Raw genomic sequence first — 10,541 nt, 5'->3', positions numbered from 1 at the left:
TGGAGAAACAGGAGTGAGATGGAGAAAGTGGAGAAACAGGAGTGAGACGGAGAAAGTTGAGAAACAGGAGTGAGACGGAGAAAGTTGAGAAACAGGAGTGAGACGGAGAAAGGGAGAGAAACAGACGAACAAAGTGGGGGAGTGGGATATAAGAGGGGAAGAAAGTGATTCTAAAACTGTTCAATTATTAAGATGTGTTGAGATTTATTATCTGTTAAAGGGGACATAGCATGCAAATTCCACTTTGTTAGTGCTTCTACAGGTTAATGTGGGTATCTGGCATGTCTACCAACCCAAAAACTCTGGGGAAAAAACACTCGCGCGTTTTGTTATAGTTCCTCTAAGTCAGAAACGTCATGCTTGAGCGACTCGATTGCGCTTCCTGTGTATTGTGTCGTAACAAGGAACTGGAAGTCTCCCTACATGGTCTTGGCCCACCCCCCACCTCATCCCCCCCGTCCCCCCACACTCGCTACGCCGGGTTTACACCGGAGGCAGCGAGACTGCGAGGCAGCGCAGCGCCGTTCCCAAGCACGCAGCCGGGTTGTTCACACGGGACGAGCATTTCTCCGCTGGTCAGCCCGCGATTCACTCACATGTGGCATTTGTCTGGATCGTTGGGACTGGGAGGCTGCAGCAGCTGCTCGGGAGCGACCGCTCGCTCTCCCGTGCGTGAGCTGGAATTTGTGTCAGCGCCACACAGCCAGCAGTGTGGAAGACTTCCGCAGTGTTCAGCGCTACTGTAACCCCCGAACCCCGACATTCAACGGGTACAACAACAAGCGGAGAAAGCAGAATCGCGGGCTGACCTTATATATACAGGCTGACCAGCGCGGAGAAATGCTCGTCCCGTGTGAACAGCCAGGCGGCTGCGCGCTTGAGAACGGCGCTGCGCTGCCTCGCAGCGGTCTTCCACACTGCCAGCTGTGTGGAAGACTTCCGCAGTGTTCAGCTCTACTGTACGCCGGGTTACAGTAGTTACGCCGGGTTACAGTAGTTACGCCGGGGTACACCGGACGCGGAAGCGCCGCTGCGAGGCAGCGCAGCGCCGTTCTCCAGCACGCAGCCGCCTGGCTGTTCACACGGGCTGTTTTGGGGGAGTGACTAAGTTGGAGCCTAAACGCCAAACACTAAACCTGTTCTACTGCTGCAATAAATGTTTGAACTTGAGTTGTCTGACTGACCTATATAAGTTTGTTGCGCTTTATGATAAATGTTGATGTGTCTCTAAGCTCATGGCCACAATTAAAACGAGACTGAAATATTTGTCTTTGACCGGGATGAAGCTAAAATGTCGACAGATTAGTCGACTGAAAATAAAAAGGGTGATGTTGACTTGATCTAACATGGAGTAAATCTAAAAATAGCTGACAAGTTCATTAGTTAACTCTTGAGTGATTATGTTTGTTAGTAAAATGTATCTGTTAATAATCAAGAAAGACACATCACTTTTAGAAGACAGGGTTTCAACATATGAAAGACACTGAGGAGAGCTTTTTCTTTTCAAAATCCAAACATATCCCTAACTAACCCATTTGATTAAATAAGAGAACATGCATGACAAAAAACTGTTGATCCACACAGAGGTTGGATGTCACCAGTTTGCACCGTCCTTCTGTCCCAGTGCTATTCCCGACTCTCTCTGTCCACCCTGGACATTCAGGACAGTTTTTACTCTCTCCCCACACTCTGTAGCTGGGAGGCTTCAGTTTGCTGCTCGTGTTGAACCCTTTCACAAAACACTCACACCAATCAGCGCTGATGGCGGAGAACAGGGCTATTTCGTGCGCTCATGATGGTGTTGCATCACTGTGAATTACCGTCAAAAAGATTTTTGGACTGTTTTGTGCAGCTCATCCTTGCGGCCCGTGGTCACACTAGATAAAGACTCTTCTTCAGGCATGACGCTGTATTTAAAGAAGCCTTGGAGAGAAGACTTTTCTTTTATATATATTTGTGGGGCAGCACAGAGGCGTGGTAGCACTGTTGCCTCATAGCAAGAAGGTTTCTGGTTTGAAACCTGGTTCGGCTGGGGTCTTTCTGTGTGGAGTGTAGTAGAAAAATGAACTAAGTATGGTTGACAAACTATTTGTATTTGGAAAGTAAGTTTTTGCAGCCTTGTCTAAAGACTTTTATGACCTGTATCTACATATATACAAGCTGTCCAAATGCTTTATGACCTGAGCTGTTTTATGGTCTGAACTGTGTTGACCTGAAAACTGCCAGACCCTTTAGCCACTTATTTACCCTCCAAAGAATGGAATGTATGTCTGCTTATCTCCTTAGAAAACACATGTAAATCAGTTGTTTGTGTTTAGATTCCTCTCTCTAGCTGCGCCTACAGAACCAGTCTGGATTGGTTCAGAGAGACAGCCCTCAGTTCTCCTGTATAAGATCCCTGTATTTGGCTGTTCTCCATCTTCACTCTGAGATCCTTGTGACTCTCTGTGTTGATCCTTTCTGCAGAAAGCCCCTATTAAAATACACGTAGATAACTTTGGTGTTTCCAGCCTCTTGTATTTCCAGATTTCCATCACAGGAGTTTGCGTGTTCTCCCTGTGTTTGTGTAGGTTAAATATAATCAGTTGATCTTTTGTGATCTAAACAATTATTCATAAAGGGGAATTCAAAGAATCTGAGTCACAGGTAATATTTAACTTATACTCAGATTTTGCCTTTCTCCATTTTCTCTCCCTTTTTTCATTTCACTTCCCCAGCTATAGCAAGTGAGTCCGTATAGAGATGGTGCTTACTTTGGTAATCTCCTGACTTTTCATCTCCAGTCTTATGCCATTGTTATTCTATCATTAGTTTCTCTGCCTTGGCTCCCAGTAAAATCCAGTTTAAAATCCTTCTCCTTGCATACAAAGCCCTTAACGGCCAAGTCCCATCATATCTCCAAAGAGCTTCTATTGTATTATCCTGATAGACCAAAGTGCAGTTTTACTTGCGGTGCCTAGAGTCGAATGGGAGGTTTAGCCTACTTTAAAAAAATTGAAGAAGAAAAGGAAGTGGTTTGCCTCCGACAACTTAATGTTTGAAAGACAAGGATGTTAATTTGGTGCATTCAAACTGGAGTTGGTGATCCTGGTTGTAATACCATAATGACATTAATTGGCAATGAAATGAACTAAATTAACTGGTTCATTCATTTTCTCCATTCAAACAAAAACACTACTACCCAGCGAATTGGTAACACACCAATGTCAAACCCACACCCATCTAGAAACCAATTCATGTCAAGAATGAATGAATCAGGACGTGCATATGTCATTTTCAGTCCGGTCCCTTACTGTGAAAACAAAACTAATCTTGGGTTGGACCTGGTTTCGGACTTTCAGGTGTGAAAACACCCGATGATTCTTCTCAAACTTTAAGCTCTTAATCTCCTATTAGTCAAACATAATCCCTGTTGACAGCGCCAAAAGCAGAGGCAAGAGGCTTGATCTGGTCAATAAAAAAACATCCACGTTCTCACCGCGAAGGCTGAACGCAAATGAAATGATCTGGTCTGCAAAGCATTTCCTATTTGCATCACCGGCTTTTACCATTGCATGAGCTACTTTGCACTTGCTGCAGCTCAGCCACCTCGATAGCTGGCTCCTTAGCTTTGTCAGTGGTGCACAATGGATCGTGGGATAGGTTGGCCAGAGAAGGATCCACCCGTTGGATCCTTCCTTGCTTGTGAGTGCAAGGCAAATTTGAAGGAGCCTTTCGAAATGGGACAGTCCAGTTGCGCAGTTGTGACGCAATCGGTCTTCAAATGCAGCCCCCGAAGGTTGCAGCCCCTGAAATGGGACACAACTAGTGTGTGGAAACAGTTGTGGAAGCTGTGAGTCAAACATTAGACATCATTTGACAAATCCACCTGTTTTAGCTGCTGGGCTGTTTGCTTCATCTTTTGCTGCCTTCACATTGGGTCTTGTTAATCATGTTCACAAGCAGAGTCCAATTGATTCACAACTTCATCATTTTCTGAGAGCTTACAAGTTGTGCCTTGTTTACTCACATTTGGTGTCTGAGTCAGAGAAGTGGATTTTGCTTTAACTTATTTGTCAGGGTTCGTGACATGTGGGTAATAACTGATAAACAGTTAAGTGGAGGTTTTTGCTGCTTCTCCTCCCTCAGAGCAGAACTGTGTGATTCAGCTTCTGCTCAAAGTACTTTGAGCTTTCCCCGCTTATCACTCGGCTGATAACTGGCGTGCAAACTGCCTGTCACTCTAAACCCTCATTTGTCTTCAAAGTTAATGTGCGATGAAATGAAAAACGAGATATGACACATTTAAGAATATCAGTAAGTCAGTATTTACTTGAGAAGGGATGGTCATCACCTCAAAGAAAGGAGTTATTGCTTTTATAGACACAACAAGGAACTCTGAGGTGAATCATTGGTCAGAACGGTGCTGCTGATGGGAAAGGATAATGTTAGGGGAAACGCCACACTATTTACAACCCGGTTTGTTTATGTAAGTGGGTTTGTGTGGGTGTTTTTATGTGTGTACGTGCGCTCCTGTGTGTGATACTTAAGGTAAGCTGGGACTTTCTGGAATTGGCCAGAATTGGAATAACTGGAGTACACACACATCACTCATTACACTGTGAACCTCTGTCACTTTTATGTGTTTATGTGTTACATGAAAAGACCAGGAAATGGTAATACTGCAGTATCTGTAATTTGCATCTGCTGCAAAACTGGGATTTCTTTCTTTTTCAAATGACTCAGTGTGGTGTAGGTTTTACTCTTGTTGTGGGGGCCTAAATCCCCGATACAAATTATAGGGGATTCTTTACCATGGTCAAAAAAAGCAAGTCCCTGTATCGTCATTTACTGTCATGATAATTATGATATAATAAATTTGAAATATAAAATCAATGTAACTTCCTCATAGTCGTGGAACACAGCTGTGTGTGTGTGTGTGTGTGTGTGTGTGTGTGTGTGTGTGTGTGTGTGTGTGTGTGTGTGTGTGCGTGCGTGCGTGTGTGTAAGTGTTAAAGAGACACACCTTGCACTTACATCATGCTGCTGTCACATTTCCCTCTCCGTGAATCGTAAACACATATTATGATGACAGGAACATACTCTCTTACATCAAAGTATTTTCACAGGATAGAATTACCTCCTGTCAGTGAAGATCAAGTATCATTGCTTGTGAATGACAGCTCCTCTAACAAGTTGTTTTTCAACCCTATTATTACCGACACACAGGCTATTTTTTTCACTTTTGTGTGTGTGTGTGTGTGTGAGTGTGTGAACATAGACAAAATAACTCCGCTACAGACGGAGAGATATTCATCACACTTGGTTGGAATATTACTTGGGAGTGCATCTCAAAGGATTAAGAATGAAGAAGTAAGAAAATGCCGTCACTGATAATTCAAATATGCATTTTTCCAGGTATCTATGCTTCCTATAGGGCTATAGATATGCACGACCCAAAGCTTATATATATTGAAAAATAGTTTATGATCATTTGACATCATCATGGCGTCGCTATGAAGTCAGAAAACAGCATAAAATATTATAGCAATGCATTCACTTAATTAATCAGAGACACAATCTACAGTTTATTTTGAGTAACCAATGATTCTTCATCATACGGTATGAATGGCATCATGATAAAATGGTATAAAAACGTCCTGATTGTAGAATATACATCATAACAAGGCACGCATCGCCCCTCTTATGCTTTTAATTTATTTCATGTTTTGCCATCCAACTCTAATATGGCTGCTCACAATATTGTGTTGTCTTTGATACAGCATCAGCCCCTGCCTGTTCCCCATCTGACATGTTCTCCCGCAAAGACAAACTATTACACGAGGGTGAATCAGTTTATATTTGACTTAAAAGAAAAAATTCTATAACTTGTTTTAGACTGGTACATCAAATCAAAAATTTTTAAACATTTACCCGTATTATACCATGTTGGATGATTCTAACATTCTGGGAACTTGAAGACCGATACTGATTGAAGACTGATACCTCGCTCATGTCTGTATGCTACAGCTGATTAGCTTAGCTGCAATGAAAAGTGTAATTGGTGTGTAATTACTGGTTGCTGTGGAATGACTAACGTTTGCACATGCACATGCACATGCACACACGCACACACCTGAATAATAATTTTGTTACCAAATAGCAAAACGCCCGAATGTGACCAGAGATGAAAAGTCACTTGTTACCACAAGGACCTGTTACATTTTAAATTTAGACCCTTTTAGAAACATAATGGTGCTACTGTCTCTCTGACTGTCCACCACCTTATAGGTATGTCGGAAAAAACTGAACTGGCACCAGAGTGGTGCAGTGATTTGTGGTGAATGGTAAATGCAATGTATTCATGTATCTATCCTGATCCACAGCTGCAGTGTCACCTCACTGCTGCAGTGTTTTGGAGTTTGCATGTTTGCTTGGGTTTCCTCTGAATATCTACCCCGGCTTCCTCCCACAGTCCAAACACATGCCGTTTAGGTTGAACGGAGACTTTATATTGCTCAAAGGATGTGAGTCTGAATGGCTGTTGGTTGTCGATCGTCATCATCGAGCTGTATAGATAATGGATGCATGTAATAACTGAAAGTCAGCCTCCAGCAGGGATTCTACATTCAAAAAATACTCTTGAATACATTTTAATGCAAATTAGACTTTATTGAGCTGTTAGTGTTAGACATACATGTTGTGAGGATGAACTGTGAACTCTTACAAGCTGTAATGCAGCACATACTGCACAGCTCCTTCACCACACCCGGCACATATGGAAGTTGATCAAAAGAACTTCACTTGTCAAACGCAGTATGTTCACAATTGTCCATCAGCAGAAAGTATTCGTAAGCAGTATATAAACTTTTAATGTTTAGTTAAAAAGTTAAGGTATTGCTAGGAATGATACCTCAAAGAGAAGGTATACAATATATTTTCTGTTTTACTGTTGGTAAAGAGAAAAAAGGTAAACAATATAGTGTGTAAATATGTAATCTCTTCAACTTCATCACATTGCTTGATTATTGTTTTATTCAAGCTTAAAGCTAGAGGAAATATTGTAATACTGTATAACAATTCGTTTTTACTTGCTCCTTACAGTGCTTCATTGAAGCTACATTAGTCAAATACATTAGTCAAATATTCAACAACATGCTCAATTTGATCATTGTTTGTTGGAATCTGTCTCTTCAAAGTGCATATATCTCTAATAAAATCAAAAATGTTTCAATAAACAGGAAATACATAGATACATCAGTCTTTGTTTTGTAAACTGTCAGCGACGGTGGCTTTGATTGGCCTGTGGCTGAATTCGAAGCTGGCTCTGGGAGGCCAGGGCTGCTTTGCGGGTCATGGTGGTGCAGCGGGTCAGGATCTCATCAGTCTTGGGTCTGGGCGGGACCCTCGGAGCTCCCTCGCTGCCGTCGGATCCGATCGATCGAGAGCCCTCGGAGCTAATGCTGAAGCTGCGGCCATCGGACAGGCTGAGCTCAGGGCTACTGTGCCCACTGTCCCCGACGTTAGGCTGGCGTGAGGCTGCGGTGGGGCTAGTGGAGCTGTCCGAGTGGCTGGATCCGCTGCTCAAGGAGAAGCCGGACAGGCTGGACTCGGTGCTGGCGATGCTCGTTTTGCGCACGCGCCCGTCTGAGGTCAGAGCGTCCCTCTCCATCTGTGGCTGCGACAAGGTCTCAGACAGGACGTCCAGAGATTGGGACTTGTGGAACCGCCCAGGCGCGGGGGTCTGCCCTCTGTACTGACCTGCAGAATCCCATTCTGGGTTGGTGCCGGGTGAATAAGAGGCCTGAGGTGCACTGCTGGATGCCAGGTTGAGAGTAGAGCTATGCATCTTCCTCTGCAAGTTGAAGAGGCCAGTACGTGGGTTGTTGTATGGCCTCAGGTACATGGAGGGGATGTAACCTGCCTTGCCATTGAATCTGGACAGAGGATTGCAAGGAAAAGAGAATTTATTATGAACCCTTAATCAGAATGTAGCGGTCTGCAGACGAAACAACAATTTAATTTTTAACCTGGGAGTGAATTGATTGAAAATATAAAGACATTGAGATGTTTTATCATTTTCCTTCAATGTGTGTCACGGTGAATTGTTTGCAGTGCAATGACAGACAAGAACGCAGGGGTACCTGATGAGCCACCAGCCGTTGTCAGACTTCCTCAGCACCTCCACCACGGAGCCAATGGGCACAGACACCTCATCCTCCTTCTTAGTGGAGTAATTCCTCACCGCACAATACAGGGAACCTAAAAGTAAAAAATGAGTTAGAGAAAATCTGCCACAGTCTTTAATGAATGAGGACAAACACACAAATAGTCTTTTTTAAAAGACAAAGCACAGATGTTTGGTGGAAGAGAAGACACACGAGTAACTTTCAATGGTTAAAAAGTTCACCTTGTGCTCTTTGTAACAACTAGTTCTCATGGGAATGTCAAGTATGTAAAGGTGTAAATTAGGCTGATGAGCAGTTGCGTACGCTATGTACAGTATGTGTGATTTACACACTAAAATATCTCACCTCCCAGCTGGAATCTGGCGTCGTCAACATCATCATCATCCTCTGCATCCCATAGCTCCAGATAGGGAGCAGGAAACCAGGCCAGGCGCTTCTCCTCGTTTTCCACCATCCACCAGCCTGGAGAGAGAAAAGCAGAAGCTCACAGTTTAGAGAGGAATGTTTGATACCGGATAATAAGGTGCTTCAATAAAATGCATTCTCAGTTCAAGCACTCACCTGCAGGGTCTTTGATCAGTACATCCAGCTTCTCGTCCACAGCGACCTTAAATGGACGATTGTTGGTGTCCTTCGTCTCGTAGGCGGCCACGCAGCGGTGCGTCTGGGTGACCAACGGCTGGCTGACAATGCCTGCAGGCTGGCGAGTGGAAACTCCACTACCGGATTCATCAGGCAGATCATCAGACAGCATGATCATGACGCTGTGTGAGAGAGGAGTCACCTTTAGAACAATTTGCTATCTGGTAATCGGAGGAGATCCTGAAATGCAACCGAACTGAACTTGAAAGCTGCACTACAACACAAGCTACCTGTTCTTGGTGAAGTCAGGCTGCAGGTCGTGGTCTTTGGGCATGAAGAACTGCGTGACCTCTGAGCTCTGAGTCACCGTCTGGTCGCACTTGAGCAGTTTCTCGCAGTAGCTCTCCAAAAACTTCATGCGCTGGATAGATCGCCTGGAACCTTTCTGCTGCAGGCTGCTCTTCCTGGCCTTTCCTGTAGAAAGGAGAAGAAATTGTTCAAAATAATTGCATTTGCTGTCAGAGAGATGAGCATCAGAACCGTATATATAAGCATTCTCTTATTAATAACTAAATATTATTTCTAGGCCTTTTCTAAATCCTCGCATACTTTTTCTCGAAGCAAAAATAAAGATGGGCACATCACATCAGGATGTTATGAGGACAAATCATTGCAGATTTAGATCCGTGAGGTGATGAAGGAGATGATAAGGCCTCAGCAGATATTTGTAATAAAAACATTTTTTAATAATAATAATAATAATCTTACCTTGAAATTTGGGGATCACTCTGTTGTTTTTCCGAAAAGGGTTCATGTGAGGAAATCTCTTTTTCAGCTGCCTCTGTTTGTAATAAAAGATAAATACATATTCATATAATACACTTATAGTATATACTACAAAACATGTACTACTTCTGACTTATTGATTATTCTTACATGAAAGTTCTTGAAATCCTGGAAAGATCTGTAGATTATCACCTCAGCCCCATCAGACCACAGCAGACATATCATGAACATCTGTGGAGTTAAAAGAAAAAGTTGTTTTGTATTGTAACAGATACATTATCAAATTATCAGCTGAAATAAAATAAATTATTAATATTGTTATTGTAAAAAACTCACCTTGAGTTTTGGTGTGTCCCTGTGGACGGCTCCAATGATGCGGGCGCTGATCACAAAGCGCTGATCCTGAGTCATCATGAGAGTCTTCTTTTCTCAGCTTGCAGGATGGAAGGAAGAGGTGTCTCTTAGTCCTGTCAACCTGCGGTTAATATAGGATCCACAGAGAGGGGGCGGGCTGAAGGAGGCGGCCCTAAAACACCTGAGGGCTGCAGCATCCAAAAGGGTGTGTCCTACACCAGTAGCTGTGCTGTGACTGCGGGTGGTTTTATTGAATACACACAGTGTTCATCACAGACTGCAGGAGGGAATGCAGTAAAACTGGAAAAAGTCCCCGATGAATAGCCTAGTGTAATTAAACATGTGCAAACGTGCAAATCAAAAAGATGTTTGGTAATGCCTAGGGCACTGTTTTTTAAAAAATTATACAAGACAGTATGTCCTCACTGCCGGAAACAAAAACAGCATGGACCAGCTTTTTATATGCTGCTTACTTTAGCTGGTCTCGGCTGGTGTTATGGTTGAGTTGGTTCAGGCCGGACAGGCTTGGAATGATTTGACCTAGCCTATGTTTTCCTACTTTATAGATCAGCACTCAGTAGATTACATACTTTCACCAAGGCTGAACAGTCCCCACTTTACCAAAATTCACTGGGTTCGTCCCTGACCCAC

At 43.3% G+C, this 10,541-nt stretch overlaps 1 protein-coding gene across 1 annotated transcript; it reads right to left on the bottom strand.

Moving 5' to 3' along the window:
• Positions 1-7,196: 7,196 nt before the first annotated feature.
• LOC117752508 (NADPH oxidase organizer 1-like) lies at positions 7,197-9,991 on the bottom strand. The gene is made up of 8 exons (XM_034569860.1): positions 9,873-9,991; positions 9,687-9,767; positions 9,519-9,591; positions 9,041-9,224; positions 8,730-8,932; positions 8,514-8,630; positions 8,124-8,241; positions 7,197-7,916 (listed from the first exon to the last, which is right to left on the bottom strand). The coding sequence occupies exons 1-8, from the start codon at positions 9,948-9,950 to the stop codon at positions 7,259-7,261; spliced, it is 1,512 nt and encodes a 503-aa protein (XP_034425751.1). The 5' UTR covers positions 9,951-9,991; the 3' UTR covers positions 7,197-7,258.
• Positions 9,992-10,541: the final 550 nt, after the last annotated feature.

The sequence above is a fragment of the Hippoglossus hippoglossus genome, chromosome 19 (genome assembly GCF_009819705.1).
Source record: "Hippoglossus hippoglossus isolate fHipHip1 chromosome 19, fHipHip1.pri, whole genome shotgun sequence".
NCBI classification, from domain to species: domain Eukaryota; kingdom Metazoa; phylum Chordata; class Actinopteri; order Pleuronectiformes; family Pleuronectidae; genus Hippoglossus; species Hippoglossus hippoglossus.
This window is presented reverse-complemented; position numbering and strand designations above follow the sequence as displayed.

Excerpts from the sequence above, each read along its gene's own strand:
- LOC117752508 (XM_034569860.1), bottom strand. The coding sequence starts at position 9,950 with ATGATGACTCAGGATCAGCGCTTTGTGATCAGCGCCCGCATCATTGGA. Across the intron at positions 9,768-9,872 it reads GGGACACACCAAAACTCAAG|ATGTTCATGATATGTCTGCT; the intron begins GTGAGTTTTTTA and ends TTAACTCCACAG. Across the intron at positions 8,933-9,040 it reads CCTGACTTCACCAAGAACAG|CGTCATGATCATGCTGTCTG; the intron begins GTAGCTTGTGTT and ends TCTCTCACACAG.